The sequence below is a fragment of the Bombina bombina genome, chromosome 1 (genome assembly GCF_027579735.1).
Source record: "Bombina bombina isolate aBomBom1 chromosome 1, aBomBom1.pri, whole genome shotgun sequence".
In the NCBI taxonomy this organism is placed as follows: Eukaryota; Metazoa; Chordata; class Amphibia; order Anura; family Bombinatoridae; genus Bombina; species Bombina bombina.
In genome coordinates, this window is record NC_069499.1 from 1452234074 (window position 1) to 1452259228 (window position 25155).

The following is a 25155-nucleotide window of genomic DNA, read 5'->3' on the forward strand; positions in this document are numbered from 1 at the left end:
CAGGTGGGAAAGTGCTTAGCACTCAAAGGGTTTTAAAGGGATAAAAAGATTAAAACTGAAATGTGCATAGGTATTTTTGCAATATACTTCAATTAGCAAAAATGCTTCTAGTAAAAGTTATCAATGTTTTGGCAGCAGCATACGTACATATGCTGTGAGGGCCCATGCAGCAGTATTTAAACACTGCTCCTTCTCAGAGAGTCAGCAGTGACTTATGACACAAATTAAGTCTTCACACACACAATACACACCATCGCCAGCTCTCTAAGCTTAAAGGGAACGTCAAGTCCCAAAAAAACTTTTATGATTTAAATATGGAATGTAATTTTAAACAATTTCCCAATTTACTTTTATCACCAATTTTGGTTTGTTCTCCTGGTATTCTTAGTTAAAAGCTAAACCTAGGAGGTTCATATACCAATGTCTTAGACCTTGAAGACTGCCTCTAATCTGAATGCATTTTGACCACTAGAGAGCATTAGTTCATGTGTATCATATAGATAACATTGAGCTCATGCATGTGAAGTTACCTAGGCGTGAGCACTAATTGGCTAAAATGCAAGTCTGTCAAAAGAACTGAAATAAGGGGGCAGTTTGCAGAGGCTTAGATACAAGGTAATAACAGAGGTAAAACGTGTATAATTATAATTGTGTTGGTTATGCAAAACTGGGGAATCGGTAATAAAGGGATTATCTTTCTTTTTAAACAACAATTCTGGTGTTGACTGTCCCTTTAAATAAAGGTGCATGGGCTCTCACAGGATATGTGCGAACGCACATTTCAATTTTGACTTTTCTATCCCTTTAAATATAAAAAAAAAACAACAACTATATATTACTATAACAACTCATTTTAGAACCTTTATGTTTTGATTTTCTACAACTTTGATTTTCTGTAAACACAGGTACTGAATCCCTATTTTTTCTGTAAATATTTACTCCCAAATTGTTCATAAATCTTGTACATATATAGTTACAGCTGCAGGCATTTTTAAAATGTTTGTAGCTAAATGTATATGTTATGTAAAGCCCGTTTGACGTGCTTCAATAGATAATCATGAATAAACAAATACATATTAGAACATTTAGCTCCTTAAAAGGAACATATAGGAAATGAAATGTTTTATGTGGGACATAATAATTATTTATATCTCATAGGAGTTTAAACCCAACATATTTATTTTACGATTTAGAAAGCGCACACAATTTTAAATAACTTTCCAATTTACTTCTATTATCAAATTGACTTCATTCTCTTGCACTATTGGGAGCTAACTGAACACATCTGTTTAGCCAATCACAAGAGGCATATATGTTTAACCACTCAGTGGCTAGCTCCCCATATTGCATTGCTGTCCTGGAGTCTAAATAGGTATTCTTTTCAACAAAGCTAACCAACAGAACAAAGCAAATTAGATATTTTCCCAACAGCAACCGCTCTCGGCTACAATCAAATCAGCAAATGAAAGCCGATACGCATTCTTCTTTATTTAAAATAAAGTACACACAGTACAAAGGAAGCCCAGCCGCATTTTGCAAGCGTATACATAACTTTTTCAATTACCCTTTTAATCGAAAAAGTTATGTATATACTTATGAAACATGTCTTGCCTTATAGTGTGTACTTTTTATTTTAAATGAAGAAATAAGGAATAATTATGCACACCGGCTTTCATTTGTTGATTTGATTGTAGCAGAGTGTGGTTGCTGCTGGAAACATTGTATCTATTGCAGCACAGGTGGATCGTTCATTTTGGCGTAGAGGCGATCACCCAGAAGAAAGGGTGTACACGTTATAGCAGATAAGTTGCAGCCACTTTCTTCTGAAGGATATTAATTCACTGCTCACTAAAATCTGAACCACAATCACAACAAGAAGATCAGTGTGAGAAAACAGAATTTATGCTTACCTGATAAATTTCTTTCTCCAACGGTGTGTCCGGTCCTCGGCGTCATCCTTACTTGTGGGAATATTCTCTTCCCCAACAGGAAATGGCAAAGAGCACAGCAAAAGCTGCCCATATAGCCCCTCCTCAGGTTCCGCCCCCCAGTCATTCGACCGACGGTTAGGAGAAAAAAAGGAGAAACTATAGGGTGCCGTGGTGACTGTAGTGTATAGAGAAAGAAATTTTTCAAAACCTGATTAAAAAACCAGGGCGGGCCGTGGACCGGACACACCGTTGGAGAAAGAAATTTATCAGGTAAGCATAAATTCTGTTTTCTCCAACATTGGTGTGTCCGGTCCACGGCGTCATCCTTACTTGTGGGAACCAATACCAAAGCTTTAGGACACGGATGAAGGGAGGAAGCAAATCAGGTTACCTAAATGGAAGGCACCACGGCTTGCAAAACCTTTCTCCCAAAAATAGCCTCCGAAGAAGCATAAGTATAAATATGGAATAAAGCAATCGATTTAGCCCATAAGAGTGTCAACCAGTATATAGCCCATTAATAAGCCCTCATTCTGTTAAGAGTCTAAGAAAATTGCTTACCGATCCCCAAGAGGGAAAATGACAGTCTTCTAGCATTACACAGTCTTGTTAGAAAATGGACTAGTCATACCTTGAGCAGAAAAGTCTGCAAACTGTTCCCCCCAACTGAAGTTCTCTGGGCTCAACAGTCCTGTGTGGGAACAGCAATTGATTTTAGTTACTGCTGCTAAAATCATACTCCTCTTTTAAACAGAACTCTTCATCTTTTTCTGTTTTAGAGTAAATAGTACAAACCGGCACTATTTTAAAATAACAAACTCTTGATAGAAGAATAAAAAACTACAACTAAACACCACATACTCTTCACCATCTCCGTGGAGATGCTACTTGTTCAGAGCGGCAAAGAGAATGACTGGGGGGCAGAGCCTGAGGAGGGGCTATATGGGCAGCTTTTGCTGTGCTCTTTGCCATTTCCTGTTGGGGAAGAGAATATTCCCACAAGTAAGGATGACGCCGTGGACCGGACACACCAATGTTGGAGAAATTAATATCCAGCAGAAGAAAATGGCTGCATCTTATCTGCTTGACAACACTGGAATTTAAAAAAAAAATAAAAAAATGTAACAGTTCCTCATCAAAGCACAAGCTTTTGAGATTTGCTGGAACCAAATGTTTTACCCTCACTGAAAAGAACAGGGTTTACTGTGTAGGATAACTGCATTAAAAAAAACAACCAGAATAGGAAAGGAGAGTAGATGGTATCATAGTAAAGAACTAGAGAAAGCAATATCTGTAACTGCATGACATCATATTGCGGAAAGCTAGAGAACACATTTTCCTTGACTGCATCACATCATACAGAAAGTTTCCTAACTACCGATGGCCAAAATCTGTATGGCACTATATAGAACTCCTGAGAGCACCTGATCACTCACTACATAACAATGTAGAGCCACAAGCTAAAGTGCCAAAAATGCCTGAGAAACTATATCATACAAGTGGTAGCAAGCGATTGCATTATCTATCAATGTACAACACCATGCAGTGACAAGCTAGAGAGAGAATGTTTTCCCAACTCCATATCCCAATAGAACAAAAAGTTAGACAACTCATGTTCCGCAACTACATGATAGGAAGCAAGATCACAGAAAACATGATATCATGGAGCAAGATACAAACAAGTGCAAATCCCATGACTGCATGACATAATGGAGCAGAATTCAAGAGACTCCATGTTCCTTGACAGCATGACAATATAGGGCAGGAATTTATACAGCACTTGACCCCTTACTACACTACATCAGAGAGCAGGTAGTTAGACAGCATATGATCCCTCACTGCAGGACACTAAATAGCAGAAAGCTAGGGAGAGAATTAGTCAAGACTGCATAATATCACAGAGCAAAAGAGATCTTATAAGAAATAATGACATCATTCAGAAAGGAGTGACCTGTTTTCAAATTTACACAACGTGACATCATTAGCTAGTGCTCATGATGCCTGATCTCTGACTACATATAGCAGGTTGTGAGAAGCTCTTGGCTAGTCAGAATTTCACACATTCGGTAGATTCCAGTCGTATATGTCATATCTGAGGGCTGACAAATATTCTTGCAAATGTTTCCTGGTACCCTCCTCCATTGCAACAACACCTATATTCTATTTATACATTATGGATTTATGTTCTGTGATATGTTCACCTTGCTAACTATGCTCACTGAATGACTATGCCTCTCTAACATCTAACCACTGTGCAATACCTTGTAGCAAATACAACCTATAAATCAGTGTTTCTCAACTACATTCCTCTAACAGACCAGATTTTCATTATATCCAGAGCACATGTGAAATAATCAGCTGATAAGTGACAGCAGGTTAATAACAATGGTTACTGATCAGCCGATTATTTCACGTGTTCTAGTTAAGATGTCATGAAAACCTGGCCTGTTAGGGGTACTTAAAAGGATAGTAAACCCAAATTGTTTCTTTCGTGATTCGGATAGAGAATGCAATTTTAAGCAACTTTCTAATTTATTCCTATTTTCAATTTTTATTCGTTCTCTTGCTATCTTTATTTGAAAAGGCAGGAATGAAAGCTTTGGAGCCGGACTATTTTTTGTTCCGTACCCTGGATAGGGCTTGCTGATTGGTGTCTGCATTTAGCCATTCAATCAGAAAGCGCAACCCAGGTACTCAACCTAAAATGGCCCGGCTCCAAAGCTTTTATTCCTGCTTTTTTAAATAAAGATAGCAAGAGAACGAAGAAAAATTGATAATAGAAGTAAAATTAGAAAGCTGCTTAAATTGCATGCTCTATCCGACTCATGAAAGAAACAATTTGGGTTTAGTATCCCTTTAAGGAATACAATTGAGAAACACTGATATAAACAATGGTGGTGCAACTAGATCAGTGAAATGAAAAAAGACATTTGTTTATCCAACCTGTGGTAGCTTAGCTCCGTGCTTGAGGACTGCATCCATAGCTTGGTCTCTCTCCCTCGTTATAGCGGACACCAGCGTCTCCAGCTCATTCAGTTTACGGTCTTTCTCCTTCAGCTCAGCTACAGCCTAAAAAAAAAAAAAATCATTTATTTATGTGTCTTAAGATGTTGCAAGCTTTGGGTTTTATCCTGATTATAATTCATTCTATATAGGTGTGTTCTGACCATCTCTCTAAAGGAAAATTCAGTGGGTTCAACCCCTAATACAGTAAATAAAAGGACTTTGTGCAATTTACCTTAATATGTATCTCTATTTTATAAAGTGTGTTTGAGCATTTGCTATTGATAAGGATTATTTCTAACAAATAATTACAAAAATATTAAACTTTATATTTTTTTTATTTATTTTTTTGCGGTTTAATGCTTTAATAAAGGATATAACATTGAATTTAAAGACATATTACCCTCATACTGATATCCAAACTTTATATATTCTTAATCCTGTACAGAAATTGTTCTTAACAGAAAAATGTCTTGCAACTAGATATTTATTGTGCAGATCTTTCTCTCACTTTAAATACAAGAAATGGCAATCTGATGATATATTTAAATGGAAACTTAGATGTGCTGTCTTATTAATTTAAAGTCATATTGATTTGGAATTAAAACTAGCATTATCTCCCTACCACAAGATGATCCTATTGTAACAAAACAAAAAAACTGTTGAAAAAAATATTATCGCTGAACTGAATCTTACTCATTTTCATAATGTAAAGTTTGGATCAGGACAGGTTGTTTTTTTTGTTTTTTTTAAACTAACTTCCTGATTGAAGATTGATGTAGGTTCATATATTTAGTGGAGTCTCACAGTCTTTTATTAAAGGGGCAGTAAACATCATGAGATTTGTATATAAAAGGTTTAGTTATGCATAATGAAACACCTTTGCAATATACTTTCATTATTTATTGTGCTTCCTTATCATGTAAATTAGCTCTGTAATAACTTGAAATACGCCCTGCAGACTTCTCAGCGCTAACTCTGCTACATATCTTTCTGTTGGCTTTAAAGGAACTGTAAACACCTTATAATCACAAGATATTTATGTTGCGCTGTTATATAATAACATACCAGCCAAGTCTTAAAGCTTTTAAAACAAACATTCTTTTTACTGAAGTTATTTTTCAATAGTTAAATTGCACCCACCATATGCCTTATTTGGAGGAGCCAATATAGGGTTAAGTCCACAGATAACAAGGTGAGCCACTTTCATAAAGTTAGTAAAAAATCAATTGTTTTGCATTTGTTATCTCATAAAGCCAATTAGCAACATGTATGTAGCAGAGTTAGCCTTGATAAGTCAGCATGGTGCATTCCAAGTTCTTAGAATTAGAAATTGCTACATTTTCAGAGCTAAACTACATGTAAATACATAATGAAAATATACTGTAAAGTTGTTTTATTACACAAAACCAAATTGATTATCATTAAGGTAACAGAGGAAATCAAACAACATGGCAAAAGTAATCACCCTAAACATGTCCCTTTTATGTAAGATAATAAGAAGACATTCCCCGATCTTGGCAGCTGATGAGGATTTACAACATGTTCTGCTCACGTCATTTCTCCACACCTGAGCACCCAGCATTGTACCCAAGCAGAATTTTATCTACCAGATTAAGTTACGGCTCCAGCAAATTCTGTCATCCATCACGTGACAGTAACCTCCGTGATCATCGGATAACACCAACATTGAGATCTGGTGGCACAACAGCATTTAGCTGTGTAGCATTCAGGCCGTGGATTGAATATGCTGGATGAAGATTCTTGAGCCCATTCAATGATCTGGTAAAATTGGGAGGCTATGGGATAAAAGTGAACTCCGCCATATGTGTTGAGGTGGCGTCAGAGTTCATTAATTCACAACAGCTCCTGGTGTGTATTACTTGTGACAGGTATGCAGATTTTTCAGTTACACTGGGCATGATATAAGGTGGCTGTGCTATGCACAACACAATATATTCAGGTACCTGACTGAAGGAGAGTTACTGCCAACTGCAGCAAACAAAATGTTTATTTGTTTTAAAAATAATTAGACGTGGCTGATATATTATTCTATAGCAACACGGCAGAACTGTCTTGTAATTACAAGGTGTTTACTGTCCCTGTAAAAGATGCTGCAAAGTACATTTTATATTTCAATCTATTTGTGTCCCTTTAAGTACTGACATTTGCTGCATGCTGCACAGTACACTCTTTCACCTGACCTGTTCCTTTGACTTATTGAGCCTTTCTATTAGGTCCTCTGAATGCTGATACTGAGCTTTCTCTGCCTCCTCACAGCGCTTTTGCCAGTCCAGTTCAAGTTGTACTTTTGACTGCTCCAATAATCTTTCACGCTCCAGGGAACAGGACAGTTGTTGCTTGTACCTGCGTCACAAAAGTACTATTCTTAGTTACATAAAAAAGTTATTTTATGAAATGTAATTTGTTTCTTCAGAAGCACAGGTCTGCAAGGGTAATCATTTGTAAATCCCTTGCATTCCCTGGACCAAGTTACCCACCATTAAAGCGACATTATACACTAATTTTTTCTTTGCATAAATGTTTTGTAGATGATCTATTTATATAGCCCATAAAGTTTTTTTTTTTTAAATGTATAGTTTTGATTCATTTTAAATAACATTGCTCTGATTTTCAGACTCCTAACCAAGCCCCAAAGTTTTATGAGAATACCGTCAGCTACCTTCTCCAGCTTGCTCCCGTTTGTGTAAAGGGTTTTTTCATATGCTTATTTCCCACATGCAGTGGGCTTTCCAGCTACCTTTTCAACAGAGCTAAACTGAGAGCTTCTAAGTAAGTTTTTAAACAGTTTTATAATGGATTTTTATATCAGTATCTGTGCATCTTATTCTTTATAGTAGTGTCTATTACATGCAGTTATATGAAAAACATAATTTATGTAAGAATTTACAAGATAAATTCATTTCTTTCATATTGGCAAGAGTCCATGAGCTAGTGACGTATGGGATATACAATCCTACCAGGAGGGGCAAAGTTTCCCAAACCTTAAAATGTCTATAAATACACCCCTCACCACACCCACAATTCAGTTTAACGAATAGCCAAGTAGTGGGGTGATAAAGAAAGTAGTAAAAAGCATCAACAAAGGAATTTGGAAATAATTGTGCTTTATACAAAAAAATCATAACCACCATAAAAAGGGTGGGCCTCATGGACTCTTGCCAATATGAAAGAAATTAATTTATCTTGTAAATTCTTACATAAATTATGTTTTCTTTCACGTAATTGGCAAGAGTCCATGAGCTAGTGACGTATGGGATATCAATACCCAAGATGTGGAACTCCATGCAAGAGTCACTAGAGAGGGAGGGATAAAATTAAACAACAGCCATTTTCCACTGAAAAAATAATCCACAACCCAAAATATAAGTTTATTCTTCAAATGACAAGAAAAACTTAAAACATCAGCAGATGAATCAAATTGAAACAGCTGCCTGAAGAACTTTTCTACCAAAAACTGCTTCTGAAGAAGCAAATACAACAAAACGGTAGAATTTAGTAAATGAATTTAAAGAAGTTGCTACTTGCAAATTTGATCAACTGAAGCTTCATTCATAAAAGCCCACAAAGTGGAGACTGATCTAGTAGAATGAGCTGTAATTCTCTGAGGCGGGGCCTGACCCGACTCCAATAAGCTTGAAGAATCAAAAGCTTTAACCAAGAAGCCAAGGAAATAGCAGAAGCCTTCTGACCTTCCTAGGACCAGAACATATAACAAATAGACTAGAAGTCTTCCTGAAATCTTTAGTAGCTTCAACATAATATTTCAAAGCTCTCACCACATCCAAAGAATGTAAGGATCTTTCCAAAGAATTCTTAGGATTAGGACACAAGAAAGGGACAACAATTTCTCTACTAATGTTGTTAGAATTCACAACTTCAGGAAAAAATGTAAATGAAGTCCGCAAAACCACCTTATCCTGATGAAAAATCAGAAAAGGAGATTCATAAGAAAGAGCAGATAGCTCAGAAACTCTTCTAGCAGAAGAAATGGCCAAAAGGAACAACACTTTCCAAGAAAGTAGTTAAATAGAATGCATAGGCTCAAAATGGAGGAACAAGTAAAAACCTCAAAAACCAAATTAAGACTCCAAGGAGGAGAGATTGATTTAATGACAGGCTTAATATGAACTAAAGTCTGTACAAAACAGTGAATATCAGGAAATTTAGCAATCTTTCTGTGAAATAAAACAGAAAGAACAAAGATTTGTCCCTTCAAGGCACTTGCAGACAAACCCTTATCCAAACCATCCTGAAGAAACTGTAAAATTTTTACAATTCTAAAAGAATGCCAAGAAAATTCATAAGAAGAACACCAAGAAATGTAAGTCTTCCATACTCGATAATAAATCTTTCTAGAGACAGATTTACGAGCTTGTAACATAGTATTAATCACTGAGTCAGAGAAACCTCTATGACTTAACACTAAGCGATCAATTTCCATACCTTCAAATTTAATGATTTGAGAACCTGATGGAAAAACGGACCTTGAAACAGTAGGTCTGACCTTAACGGAAGTGGCCAAAGTTGGCAACTGGACATCCGAACAAGACCTGTATACCAAAACCTGTGAGACCATGCTGGAGCCACCAGCAACACAAAATGATTGTTCCACGATGATTTTGGAGATCACTCTTGGAAGAAGAACTAGAGGCGGGAAAATATAAGCAGGTTGAAAACACCAAAGAAGTGTCAGTGCACCCACTGCTTCCGCCTGAAAATCCCTGGACCAGCATCTGGGAAGTCTCATGTTTAGATGAGAAAACACATCTGGATGGAGGGACCACCCCCCTGGATGCAAAGTCTGACGGTTGAAATAATCCGCCTCCCAATGTCTATACCTGGGAAATGCACCGCAGAAATTAGACAGGAGCTGGATTCCGCCCAAGCAAGTATCCGAGATACTTCTTCATAGCTTGTGGACTGTAAGTCCTACGCTGGTGATTGACAAATGCCACTGTTTGTGATATTGTCTGTCTGAAAACAAATGAACGGTTCTCTCTTCAACAGAGGCCAAAACTGAAGAGCTCTGAGAATTGATTGGTAATCTCGCCTCTTGAGATTTCCAAACTCCTTGTGCTGTCAGAGGTCCCCAAACAGCTCCCCAACCTGAAAGACTTGCATCTGAAGTGAACATAGTCCAGGTTAGCCGAACAAAAGAAGCCCCTTGAACCAAACGCTGGTGATTTAACCACCACGTCAGAGAGAGTCAAACATTGGGATTTAAGGATATTAATTGTGATATCTTTGTATAATCCCTGCACCATGGATTCAGCAAACAAAGCTGGAGAGGTCTCATGTGAAAACGAGCAAAAGGAATCGCGTCCGATGCTGCAGTCATGAGACTTAAAATTTCCATGCACATAACCACTGAAAGGAATGACTGAGACTGAAGGTGCCAACAGGCTGCAACCAATTTCAAACGTCTCTTGTCTGTTAGAGACAGAGTCATGGACACTGAATCTATCTGGAAACCTAAAAAAAGGTGACCCTTGTCTGAGGAATCAAGAAACTTTTGGTAAATTGATCCTCCAACCATGTTTCCGAAGAAACAACACTAGTTGATTTGTGCGAGATTCTGCAGAACGTAAAGACTGAGCTAGTACCAAGATATCATCCAAATAAAGAAACACTGCAATACCCTGCTATCTGGTTTCCATAAAGCAGGGCACCTAGAACCTTTAAAAAGATTATTTGAGCGGTTGCTAATCCAAATGGAAGAGCAATGAATTGGTAATGCTTGTCTAGAAAAGAGAATCTCAGGAACTGAAAATGATCTGAATGAATCGGAATATGAAGGTATACATCCTGCAAGTCCATTGAGGACATAAAATGTTTTTGCTGAACAAAAGGCAGAATAGTCCTGAAAGTCTCCATTTGAAAGATAGTACTCTTACATAACGATTCAAAAATTTTTAGATCCAAAAATTGGTCTGAATGAAATTTCCTTCTTTGGGACAAATGAAGAGATTTGAATAAAACTCCAGACCCTGTTCCTGAAAAGGAAATGGCATGACTACCCCTGAAACTCCAGGACTGAAACACACTTCAGGAAAGCCTGAGCTTAACTGGATTTGCTGGGATACGTGAGAGAAACAAATCTTCTCACAGGAGAACTTACTCAGAATAATATTCAATACCCTTGAGAGACAATACTCTGAAACCATAGACTTTGGACAGAATTTATCCAAACATCCTTGAAAAAAACCTTAATCTGCCCTCTACCAGCTGAGCTGGAATGAGAGTCGCACCTTCATGCGGACTTAGGGGCTGGCTTTTGGTTTCTTAAATGACTTGGAATTATTCCATTTAATGGAGGTTTCCAATTGGAAACAGATTCCATAGGGAAGGAATAGGTTTTTGTTCCTTAATTGACAAAAAGAACGAAAACGATTAGGAGCTTTATATTTACCCTTAGGTCTCTTATTACCTTGGAAAGAGAGAGATAGCAATCTAGACTTAAAAAGTCATATCAGCATTCCAAGAATAAAGCCACAAAACTCTTCTAGCTAAAAATAGCTAAAGACATAGATCTAACATCAATCTTGATGATATCAAAAAAATGACATCAGAACTGATTAGTATGTTGCAGTAAGCGAACAATGCTAGATAAATCAGAATCCAATTCTTGTTGCGCTAATTCTCCAACAAAAATGTTGATGCAGCTGCAACATCAGCCAAAGAAATTGCAGGCCTGAGACGAACTGAATATAAATAAGCTTTCCTTAGAAAAGATTCAAGTTTCCTATCTAAAGGAACTTAAGTACTATCTTCCATAGGAATAGAAGTATGTTCAGTAAGAGTAGAAATAGCCCCATCAACTTAAGGATCTTTTCCCAAACTCTATATTAATTGCTGGTAAATGATACCATTTTTAAAACCTTGAAGAAGGAAAAAACATAATTTATGTAAGAACTTACCTGATAAATTCATTTCTTTCATATTAGCAAGAGTCCATGAGCTAGTGACGTATGGGATATACATTCCTACCAGGAGGGGCAAAGTTTCCCAAACCTCAAAATGCCTATAAATACACCCCTCACCACACCCACAAATCAGTTTAACGCATAGCCAAGAAGTGGGGTGATAAGACAAAAGTGCGAAAGCATAAAAAATAAGGAATTGGAAAAATTGTGCTTTATACAAAAAATCATAACCACCACAAAAAGGGTGGGCCTCATGGACTCTTGCTAATATGAAAGAAATGAATTTATCAGGTAAGTTCTTACATAAATTATGTTTTCTTTCATGTAATTAGCAAGAGTCCATGAGCTAGTGACGTATGGGATAATGACTACCCAAGATGTGGATCTTCCACGCAAGAGTCACTAGAGAGGGAGGGATAAAATAAAGACAGCCAATTCCGCTGAAAATAATCCACACCCAAAACAAAGTTTAAATCTTATAATGAAAAAAACTGAAATTATAAGCAGAAGAATCCAACTGAAACAGCTGCCTGAAGTACTTTTCTACCAAAAACTGCTTCAGAAGAAGAAAACACATCAAAATGGTAGAATTTAGTAAAAGTATGCAAAGAAGACCAAGTTGCTGCTTTGCAAATCTGATCAACCGAAGCTTCATTCCTAAACGCCCAGGAAGTAGAAACTGACCTAGTAGAATGAGCTGTAATCCTTTGAGGCGGAGATTTACCCGACTCGACATAAGCATGATGAATTAAAGATTTCAACCAAGATGCCAAAGAAATGGCAGAGGCCTTCTGACCTTTCCTAGAACCGGAAAAGATAACAAATAGACTAGAAGTCTTTCGTAAATTTTTAGTAGCTTCAACATAATATTTCAAAGCTCTAACTACATCCAAAGAATGCAATGATCTCTCCTTAGAATTCTTAGGATTAGGACACAATGAAGGAACCACAATTTCTAATGTTGTTAGAATTCACAACCTTAGGTAAAAATTCAAAAGAAGTTCGCAACACCGCCTTATCCTGATGAAAAATCAGAAAAGGAGACTCACAAGAAAGAGCAGATAATTCAGAAACTCTTCTAGCAGAAGAGATGGCCAAAAGAAACAAAACTTTCCAAGAAAGTAAATTTAATGTCCAGCGAATGCATAGGTTCAAACGGAGGAGCTTGAAGAGCCCCCAGAACCAAATTTTAACTCCAAGGAGGAGAAATTGACTTAATAACAGGTTTTATACGAACCAAAGCTTGTACAAAACAATGAATATCAGGAAGATTAGCAATCTTTCTGTGAAAAAGAACAGAAAGAGCAGAGATTTGTCCTTTCAAGGAACTTGCAGACAAACCTTTATCCAAACCATCCTGAAGAAACTGTAAAATTCTCGGAATTCTAAAAGAATGCCAGGAAAAATGATGAGAAAGACACCAAGAAATGTAAGTCTTCCAGACTCGATAATATATCTTCCTAGATACAGATTTACGAGCCTGTAACATAGTATTAATCACAGAGTCAGAGAAACCTCTTTGACTAAGAATCAAGCGTTCAATCTCCATACCTTTAAATTTAAGGATTTGAGATCCTGATGGTAAAAAGGACCTTGCGACAGAAGGTCTGGTCTTAACGGAAGAGTCCACGGTTGGCAAGAGGCCATCCGGACAAGATCCGCATATCTGTTGAAATTACAGTCCAGGTCGGAAGAACAAAAGAAGCCCCCTGAACTAAACGATGGTGATCTGTCCACCACGACAGAGAGTGTCGAACAATCGGTTTTAAAGATATTAATGGAGATATCTTTGTGTAATCCCTGCACCACTGGTTCAGCATACAAAGCTGAAGAGGTCGCATGTGAAAACGAGCAAAGGGGATCGCGTCCGATGCAGCAGTCATAAGACCTAGAATTTCCATGCATAAGGCTACCGAAGGGAATGATTGAGACTGAAGGTTTCGACAAGCTGAGATCAGTTTTAGACGTCTCTTGTCTGTCAGAGACAGAGTCATGGACACTGAATCTATCTGGAAACCTAAAAAGGTTACCCTTGTTTGAGGAATTAATGAACTTTTCGGTAAATTGATCCTCCAACCATGATCTCGAAGAAACAACACAAGTCGATTCGTATGAGATTCTGCTAAATGTGAAGACTGAGCAAGTACCAAGATATCGTCCTCCTGAGATTCCCAAACCCCTACCATTTGAATGTTGGTATCCTTACATAACGATTCAATATTTTTAGATCCAGAACTGGTCTGAAGGAATTCTCCTTCTTTGGTACAATGAAGAGATCCGAATAAAACCCCAGCCCCTGTTCCAGAACTGGAACTGGCAAAATTACTCCAGCCAACTCTAGATCTGAAACACATTTCAGAAATGCTTGAGCCTTCAATGGATTTACTGGGACACGGGAAAGAAAAAAGCTCTTTGCAGGAGGCCTTTCTGTACCCTTCTGAAACAATGTTCTGAATCCAAAGATTGTGAATTGAATTGATCCAAATTTCTTTGAAAAATCGTAATCTGCCCCCTACCAGCTGAGCTGGAATGAGGGCCGCACCTTCATGTGGACTTGGGAGCTGGCTTAGTTTTTCTAAAAGGCTTGGATTTATTCCAGACTGGAGATGAGCACAAACTTACTTCACCACCTCCATAGGAGGCAAAGTTTGTAAAACTGATTTGTGGGTGTGGTGAGGCGTGTATTTATAGGCATTTTGAGGTTTGGGAAACTTTGCCCCTCCTGGTAGGAATGTATATCCCATACGTCACTAGCTCATGGACTCTTGCTAATTACATGAAAGAAAAAGAAGTACCCGGCTTATTCGATTCCTTATAAATCATATCAGAAATAGCACCAGGAATAGGAAAAAAAACTTCTGGAGTAACCACAGGAGGTTTAAAAACAGAATTTACTAGTTCTAATATCAAGAGGACTAGTTTCCACAATATCCAAAAATAATTAACACTTCTAACAAAGAACAAAAAATACTTCATTTAAAATAAATAAGTAGGTTTGTTAGTGTCAATATCTGAGGAAGGATCTTCTGAATCAGATAGATCCTCATCAGAGGAGGATAATTCATTATGTTGTCGGTCATTTGAAATTTCATCAACCTTATGAGAAGTTTTAAAAGACCTTATAATAATTAGAAGGCAGAATAGCAGACAAAGCCTTCTGAACAGAATCAGTAACAATTCTTTAAATTTCATAGGTATAACATGTACATTAAAAGTTGAAGGAACAAAACAGGCAATGTACTATTTACTGATGGACACAATGAGGCCTAGTTATCAAGCCGTCAACCTCAAATATGCTGGAATTCCACAGCGTATTTGTGGCGAGGCTGATTCGCCTTAGTTATCAAGCCCTGCTGCACGGCAAAAGTAGAATATAGTGACGTAAGCTTCGATCCGCCGGACACAATCCTACACAGATCGATTCTTACGTCACTCCAGATGTTCTGAACGCAAGTTCGGCACAATCTGACTACTTTTGGGAGTTATCAAATGACTAGCAGGTACGTTCGGCACTTTTCCAGCCCTGGAGGCGGCGGATCCCATAGGAATCAATGGGAGTCTGACCATAGCGAAAGTTCATGTTCGCTGCTGCCCGATATCCCATTGATTCCTATGGGAGATGTCTGCACCTAACACCCTAACATGTACCCCGAGTCTAAACACCCCTAATCTGTCCCCCCCTACACCACCGCAACTAAATAAATGTATTACCCCCTAAAACGCCGATCCCGGAGCCCACCGCCACTCTAATAAACTGATTAACCCCTAAACCGCCGCTCCCGGACCCCGCCGCCACTATAATAAATATGTTAACCCCTAAACCGCCGCTCCCGGACCCCGCCGCCACTATAATAAATATGTTAACCCCTAAACTGCCGCTCCCGGACCCCGCCGCAACTATAATAAAATTAATAACCCCTAAACCTAACCCTAACACCCACCTAACTTAAATATTAATTAAATACATCTAAATAAATATTATTCTTATTAACTAAATTAATCCTACTTAAAACTAAATACTTACCTATAAAATAAACCCTAATATAGCTACAATATAACTAATAATGATATTGTAGCTATTTTAGGATTTATTTTTATTTTACAGGCACATTTCAAATTATTTTAACTAGGTACAATAGCTATTAAATAGTTATTAACTATTTAATAGCTACCTAGTTAAAATAAAGACAGATTTACCTGTAAAATAAATCCTAACCTAAGTTACAATTAAACCTAACACTACACTATCATTAAATAAATTATTCCTATTTAAAACTAAATACTTACCTGTAAAATAAACCCTAAGATAGCTACAATGTAATTAATAATTACATTGTAGCTATTTTAGGATTTATATTTATTTTACAGGTAACTTTGTATTTATTTTAGCTAGTTAGACGCGTTATTAAATAGTTATAAACTATTTAATAACTACCTAGCTAAAAGAAATTCAAAAGTACCTGTAAAATAAATCCTAACCTAAGTTACAATTAAACCTAACACTACACTATCATTAAATTAATTAAATTAATTAGCTACAAATAACTACAATTAAATACAATTAAATAAACTAACTAAAGTACAAAAAATAAAAAATAAAAAGTTACAAACAATTAAAAAATATTACAACAATTTTAAGCTACTTACACCTAATCTAAGGCCCCTAATAAAATAACAAAGCCCCCCAAAATAAAAAACGGCCTTTTGCGGGGAATGCCCCAAAGTAAACAGCTCTTTTGCATTTTACAAAAAATACAACCCCCCCAACATTAAAACCCACCACCCACATACCCCTACTCTAACCCAAACCCTCCTTAAATAAACCTAACACTACCCCCCTGAAGCTCATCCTACCTTTAGCCGTCTTCAGCCAGCCGACCACCGATGGAACAGAAGAGGAAATCCGCAGCGGCCGAAGTTATCATCCAAGGGGCGTTGAAGAAGTCTTCCATCCAATTGAAGTCATCATCCAAGGGGCGCTGAAGAAGTCTTCCATCCGATTGAAGTCATCAACAGCCAATAGAATGCAAGCTCAATCTGATTGGCTGATTGGATCAGCCAATCGGATTGAACTTCAATCTGATTGGCTGATTCAATCAGCCAATCAGATTTTTCCTACCTTAATTCCGATTGGCTGATAGAATCCTATCAGCCAATCGGAATTCGAGGGACGCCATCTTGGATGACGTCACTTAAAGGAACCGTCATTCGTCGGGAAGTCGTCGGTGGAAGAAGATGGCTCCGCGTCGGCTTGTCTGAAGATGGCTCCGCTCTGGATGGATGAAGATTGAAGACGACGCCTGGATGAAGACGTCAAATCGGATGGAAGACCTCTTCAGCGCCCCTTGGATGATGACTTCAATCGGATGGAAGTTTTATTTAAGGGGGGTTTGGGTTAGAGTAGGGGTATGTGGGTGGTGGGTTTTAATGTTGGGGGGGTTGTATTTTTTGTAAAATGCAAAAGAGCTGTTTACTTTGGGGCATGCCCCGCAAAAGGCCCTTTTAAGGGCTGGTAAAAGAGCTGTTAACTTTTCTAGTTTAGAATAGGGTAGGGCATTTTTTTATTTTGGGGGGCTTTGTTATTTTATTAGGGGGCTTAGATTAGGTGTAAGTAGCTTAAAATTGTTGAAATATTTTTTAAATGTTTGTAACTTTTTTTTTTGTAACTTATTTTTTTTTATTTTTTGTACTTTAGTTAGTTTATTTAATTGTATTTAATTGTAGTTATTTGTAGCTAATTTATTTAATTAATTTAATGATAGTGTAGTGTTAGGTTTAATTGTAATTTAGGTTAGCATTTATTTTCAGGTAATTTTGTATTTCTTTTAGCTAGGTAGTTATTAAATAGTTTATAACTATTTAATAACTATTCTAACTAGCTAAAATAAACACAAAGTTACCTGTAAAATAAATATAAATCCTAAAATAGCTACAATGTAATTATTAATTACATTGTAGCTATCTTAGGGTTTATTTTACAGGTAAGTATTTAGTTTTAAATAGGAATAATTTATTTAATGATAGTGTAGTGTTAGGTTTAATTGTAACTTAGGTTAGGATTTATTTTACAGGTAAATTTGTCTTTATTTTAACTAAGTAGCTATTAAATAGTTAATAACTATTTAATAGCTATTGTACCTAGTTAAAATAATTTGAAATTTGCCTGTAAAATAAAAATAAATCCTAAAATAGCTACAATATCATTATTAGTTATATTGTAGCGATATTAGGGTTTATTTTAAAGGTAAGTATTTAGTTTTAAATAGGATTAATTTAGTTAATAAGAGTTATAATATTTAGATGTATTTAATTAATATTTAAGTTAGGGGGGTGTTAGGGTTAGACGTAGGTTTAGGGGTTAATAATTTTATTATAGGTGGCGACTGTGTAGGGGGGCAGGATAGGGGTTAATAAATTTATTATAGGTGGCGACGGTGTAGGGCGGGCAGATTAGAGGTTAATACGTTTAATATAGGTGGCGGCGGGGTCCGGGAGCGGCGGTTTAGGGGTTAAACAATTTATTTAGTTGCGGCGGGGTCCGGGATCGGCAGGATAGGGGTTAATAAATTTATTATAGGTGGCGGTGGTATAGGGGGGGCAGGATAGGGGTTACTAGGTATAATGTAGGTGGCGGCGGGGTCCGGGAGAGGCAGTTTAGGGGTTAATCCGTTTATTAGAGTGGCGGTAGGCTCCAGAAGCGGCGGTTTAGGGGTTAATACATTTATTATAGTTGTGGCAAGGTCTAGGAGCGGCGGTTTAGGGGTTAATAACTTTATTTAGTTGCGGGGGGCTCCGGTATAGGGGGTAGAACAGTATAGTATAGTGTGGGTGCTTAGTGACAGGCTAGCAATAAAGCTGGGAAAAAGCCGTAGAGCAGCGAGATTGGAGGAGTGATAACTATCACAGTCTGCTGCTCATCGCCCCGTACTTGGTGCGCGGCTTTTTGACAGCTTTATTGATAACTTTGGTGAGCATATTCAGGTCCACGGCGGCGATGTGAGGCGAGCTTAGGCGGGCGTATTGGGGCCGGCGATGGCAGGTAAGTAGACACGTTGATAACTAGAGGCCATTATCTGCATGTAAAAGTTTATCATGATAACCAATACAAATGACATTCGGAAATATAATGCACTTAGCTTTAGTAGAACCGACATCAGGCAGCAAAGTTCCAACAGATACTTCTGAGGCAGGATCAGATTGAGACATCTTGCAAAATGTAAAATAAAAAACAACATATAAAGCAAAATTGTCAATTTCCTTATATGACAGTTTCAGGAATGGGGGAAAAAATGCAATAGCATAGCCCTCTGACATAGAAAAAGGCAAGAGGCAAATAGCAATGGGGTATTAAAATAATGAAAAAAATCTGGCGCCAAGTATGACGCACAACATAACTGAAAATTTTTTGGCGCCAGCAACATCCGGAAATGACACACTCACGTCACTAACCATGCAACCCTGTGTAAGGAACTCGCCGTCAACTACGATGCCGGAAATGACGAACTTGCGTCAATGGACGTACCTTCGCGCCAAGAATGACACAATAAAGTCTAGCATTTGGCGCACCCACGGGCCTAATCCTGCCCGCAATTTGCAAGAAAAATGTAGTCAATTGAAAAAAAGACTAAACCCCAGGTAAGAAAAAAATATTTCTTAATATGTTAATCTTCCCCAAATATGAAACTGACAGTCTGCAAAAGGAAATACATGAACCTGACTCATGGCAAATATAAGTACAATACATATATTTAGAACTTTATATAAATGCAAAAAGTGCCAAACCATAGCTGAGGTGTCTTAAGTAATAAAAAACATACTTACCGAAAGACACCCATCCACATATAGCAGATAGCCAAACCAGTACTGAAACAGTTATCAGTAGAGGTAATGGTATATGAGAGTTTATCGTCGATCTGAAAAGGGAGGTAGGAGATGAATCTCTACGACCGATAACAGAGAACCTATGAAATAGACCCCCGTTAGGAAAATCATTGCATTCAATAGGCGATACTCTCTTCACGTCCCTCTGAAATTCACTGTACTCTGAGAGGAATCGGGCTTCAAAATGCTGAGAAGCGCATGTCAACGTAGAAATCTTAGCACAAACTTACTTCACCACCTCCATAGGAGGCAAAGTTTGTCAAACTGAACTGTGGGTGTGGTGACGGGTGTATTTATAGGCATTTTGAGGTTTGAGAAACTTTGCCCCTCCTGGTAGGATTGTATATCCCATACGTCACTAGCTCATGGACTCTTGCCAATTACATGAAATAAATGAGTGTATACTGTCTCTTTAAGCTACATTATGTTTTCCAAATGCTTGCAGCAAATCCAAACATGACATGGGAGAAACAAAAATAACCTCTGGTGCTTTCAAACACTTTCAATTTCAGGAAAAAAATCATCATTGAGGAGGAATTTAATAAATTGCAAATACATCCTGAAGTTCTGAACTTCAAAATTAGGGCTTGAGGATCAAAAACCCTTTGCTTTAAGAGAAGTCACACAACATTTTTGTTTTTTTTAAGACATTATATACGTGTCTCTTCTTCACATCCAGAACTCTGCATAGCTAGAAAAGCAGCTCTCAGGCTAAAATTTGCCTTTCTATAATTAGTTGTGTGATCTTACAGTACTGTGACACCAGAGCAGACAGTTTACACCATTGAGCCCTTAATGAAAAGCTACTTTAGTTACTATGGGGTACTTACTCTCATCATGCCTGTACACCATACAAAAGAGAGCTAGTTTTGTCTAGGTTAGTGGCGGTCATGTGGCAGCAATTGGAGATTCCATGACTGTCCCTTATCCACCCTCATACAATAAACATATTCTATTTTACCTAACAAAACATCTGGACCCCTTTCTACTCTCCTTCGCTGCTGAATGTACTGCATGCACATCATGGATTTACACATTTCTATTGTGGTTGCAATGTAAGGCTTTAAAGTACAGTGTGACCCTTTAATATATCCCTGTGTTAGCTGCATATGTGGTCCACTAAAGGTAATTGTCACTAATCTAGATCATATACAACATCTAGCACAGGGACAGCCAAACTGTGTCAGGGATTTCTGTGCGGCCTGTATTAGTACTTACAATGAATTCTGTAAATGATGAATATACAGTATATATATAGTTAACATATTTAATTATAACATATTCTATGTGATTATAATGAAATGTGATAATAATCTAATTTTATTTGAGGCATTATCTTTAGAATAAGTGCAAGTATAGTGTAATGTGGACCTCAATCCAAGGGAGCCCTGATATAGTAGGATTCAAATTGCTTCGAAATAGTGGATCAGAATAACAGCTCAATTTATATTGAGTTTTAATTCATTTGAATTACTTTTCAATGTCCTTCTTATACGTGTCCAGTTGAGCTTTCAGCCGCTCCTCTTCTTCTTGTAGTGCCTGGGTTTTAAGGTCTTTGGTAACAGTTTCCTTGGATATCTGAGCTATGTAGGAATCCCAGCCAGTTTTCAGGACATCCAGATCTTCCTTCTGCCTTTAATTGGTACATTCACAAAATATTCATTACATGTATAATATGCAACATGACAATGCCAAATGACAGTTTGGGCACACCTATCATAAATTTATATCAACTGGGGAATAATAGTGGGACAACGAAAAAAGAAAAAAAATATTTCGAGACAAAAAAAAATTCCCATCAAAAGCAATCTGGTAAAAGAGGGTATTTTTTTTTTTTTTTTTTTAAAAACACAAAAGATTTCTGTGTTTTACTGGTAATATATTAAGTCTGAAAATTAACGAACATGTGGCACATTTGCTATTTTAAAGAACAATAATTTTGTATTGTTTACTATGATACATTTTTAATACAAGTCTACACGTAACTTATAGTGAACTGGTGGAATCGAGTATTTTTTATCAATACTTGGGACACTGTCCATAGCTAATGTATTTGCCGAGTGATCTCTGCGCAGTCTTTCAAAGCCAAGTTCCAATCTGCTTTCAATTAGTTTTTAAATATATATATTTATTAAATATTAGCAATTAATCAGCAAATTGCAAAATATCTTCATCCAACAAAAATAATTTACAAGTACATTAAATTTTGCTATGAAATATTGCATTCTTTTACTGTCCAGGTATATACCCCTTGATATTTCTTAGTATATTTCCCTTTCTACAGGAAATTATGGACAGATCTAAATTAGCTCCTGAACAGGGCAGAATGTTTTTTTAAGGTTCTGGATCCTAAAGATGCAATTCAGCACAACACCCCCCCACACACACACAATTTTAAAAGTTGAATTACAGCAAAACAAATAATGAATGGGTTTAAAGGGACAATAAAGTCAAAATGTATCTTTCATGATTCAGAAAGAGTATGCCATTTTAAGAGACATTCCAACGAATTTACTTCCATTATCAATGTTTTTGCATGCACACTTTCTGAGGCACCAGCTACTACTGAGCATGTGAAAGAGTTCACATTGTATATGTATATGAGTGTGTGACTGGCTGATGGCTATCACATGATACAGGGCTGAAAAATTGAAGTACATTTTTAAAGAAACCAACTGTTTGTTTAAAATTCACTTGTTGATTATGCAGCTCAATTGTATTTAAAGGGACAGACAAGTTCAAAATAAACTTTCATTATTCAAATAGGGCATGCAATTATAAATAACTTTCCAATGTACTTTTATCATCAATTTTGCTTTCTTCTCTTGGTATTCTTAGTTGAAAGCTAAACCTAGGTAGGCTCATATGTTAATTACTTAGACCTTGAAGGCTGCCTCTTATCTAAATGCATTTTGACAGGTTTTCGCCTCTAGAGGGCGTTAGTTCATGTGTGTCATATAGATAACATTGAGCTCACGCACGTAAAGTTACCTAGGAGTCAGAACTGATTGGCTAAAATGCAAGTCTGTCAAAATAACTGAAATAAGGGGGCAGTTTGCAGAGGCATAGATACAAGGTATTTACAGAGGTAAAACATGTATTATTATAACTGTGTTGGTTATGCAAAACTGGGAAATGCGTAATAAAGGGATTGTCTATTTTTTTAAACAACAAAAATTCTGGTGTTGACTGTCCCTTTAATAGCACAGGCAGTATAGTTAGTATGATGTACTTCCATGTTCCTTACTTTTCAATGGTGGCATCCTTTTGTGCCAGTATGTCTTGGTAGCTGCGCTGCGACCTATGCTGTTCCAGCTGTAGCTGCTGAATTTGCTTCTCCATATGTTGCATCTTCTCACTATGTGCTTCCTTCATTGACCGAATTGCTGACTCCTTTTCCCGGACAGAACGATCAAGTTGCTCATGTCTAGAAAATAAAATGACACAGGTTAGGGACATTCTGATGAAAAATAAATCTAATTTGTTAATAACTGACCCTAGGTAAACATGTTTAACTCATAAGTGCTGCTCAAGAGTTACAAGTATTGCAGTTTCTAAACAGGAAAATGCTGTTGAGCCAATCAGAAGCAGCAGTTGCACATATTTTCCTATAACTGGTGTTTTCCCGCTTGGGACCTACACTGCTTGAGGTTAAACGGTAAAACACATTAGGTCAGATTACAAGTGGAGGCCTAAATAACTTTTCACTTTTACACTAACTGCCCTCAAAGTAAAATTTTAACGCAGCTGGGTTAATGCGTGTTTTACAAGTTGAAAGAAAAAAAAGCACGGGAGCGAAAGTCCAACTGCGCTAAACCCGAAGGGTGGGGGGTAGAGAGAGAGAGAGAGAGATTTTTTTTTCTATGTGAAGAACATTGGCATTTAAAGTATTTTTATTTAAAACACATTAAAAAATTAATATGAATAGGTATTTTACTACAAAGGGCTCATAAGTATATATATATATATATATATATATATACACACACACACACACACAGTATATATATATATATATATATATACACATACACACACAGTATATATATATATATATATATATATATATATATATATATACACACATACACACATACATACACACACACAGTATATATATATATATATATATATATATATATATATATATATATATATATATATATATAGTCGTATGCAAAAGTTTAGGGAACCCTGACAATTTCCATGATTTTTATTTATAAATAATTGGGTGTTTGGATCAGCAATTTTATTTTGATCTATCAAATAGCTGAAGAACACAGTAATATTTCAGTAGTGAAATGAGGTTTATTGGATTAACAGAAAATGTACAATATGCATCAAAACGAAATTAGACAGGTGCATAAATGTGGGCACCCCAACAGAAATATTGCATCAATATTTAGTAGAGCCTCCTTTAGCAGACATAACAGCCTCTAGACGTTTCCTATAGCCTGTAATGAGTGTCTGGATTCTGGATGAAGGCATTTTGGACCATTCCTCCTTGCAAAACATCTCCAGTTCATGTAGGTTTGATGGTTGCTGAGCATGGACAACCCACTTCAAATGACCCCAGAGATTTTCAATGATATTCAGGTCTGGGGACAGTGATGGCCATTCCAGAACATTGTACTTGCCAGAGTAGATTTTGAGCAGTGTTTTGGGTCGTTGTCTTGTTGAAATATCTAGCCACGGCGTAACTTCAACTTTGACTGATTCCTCAACATTATTCTCAAGTATCTCAAGTATCTGCTGATATTGAGTGGAATCCATGCGACCCTCAACTTTAACAAGATTCACAGTACCACACAGCATGATGGAACATCCACCAAATTTTACTGTGGGTAGCATGTGTCTTGGAATGCTGTGTTCTTTTGCCGCCATGCATAACGTCCCTTGTTATGACTAAATAACTCAATCTTTGTTTCATCAGTCCACAGCAACTTCATCCAAAATGAAGCTGGCTTGTCCAAATATGAGTTTGTGGCGTGTGTGCAGAAAAGGCTTCTTTCGCATCACTCTCCCATACAGCTTCTCCTTGTGCAAAGTGCGCTGAATTGTTGAACGATGCACAGTGACACCATCTGCAGCAAGATGATGTTGTAGGTCTTTGGAGGTGGTCTGTGGGCTGTTTTTGACCATTCTAACCATCCTTTGCCTTTTCAATATTTTACTTGGCCTGCCACTTCTGGCCTTAACAAGAACTGTGTCCGTGGTCTTCCATTTCCTCACTATGTTTCTCACAGTGGACGCTGACAACTTAAATCTGTGCAATAACTTTTTGTAGCCTTCCCCTAAACCATAATGTTGAACAATCTTTGTTTTCAGGTCATTTGAGAGTTGTTTTGAGGCCCCCATGTTGTCATTAGTCAAAGAAAACAACAACTTGCAAT

The 25155-nt window shown here is 37.1% G+C and overlaps 1 protein-coding gene across 1 annotated transcript in view; it reads right to left on the reverse strand.

Annotated features, from left to right (window-relative positions):
- The window catches only part of CCDC57 (coiled-coil domain containing 57), a 233531-nt gene that overhangs the window by 154841 nt on the left and 53535 nt on the right, over positions 1-25155 (reverse strand). The window contains exons 7-10 of the mRNA XM_053705728.1: positions 23010-23189; positions 21237-21395; positions 7139-7301; positions 4875-5000 (exon numbers count right to left, since the gene is read on the reverse strand). Coding sequence (XP_053561703.1) covers positions 4875-5000; positions 7139-7301; positions 21237-21395; positions 23010-23189 — 628 coding nt within the window. The remainder of the gene's footprint in view (positions 1-4874; positions 5001-7138; positions 7302-21236; positions 21396-23009; positions 23190-25155) is intronic.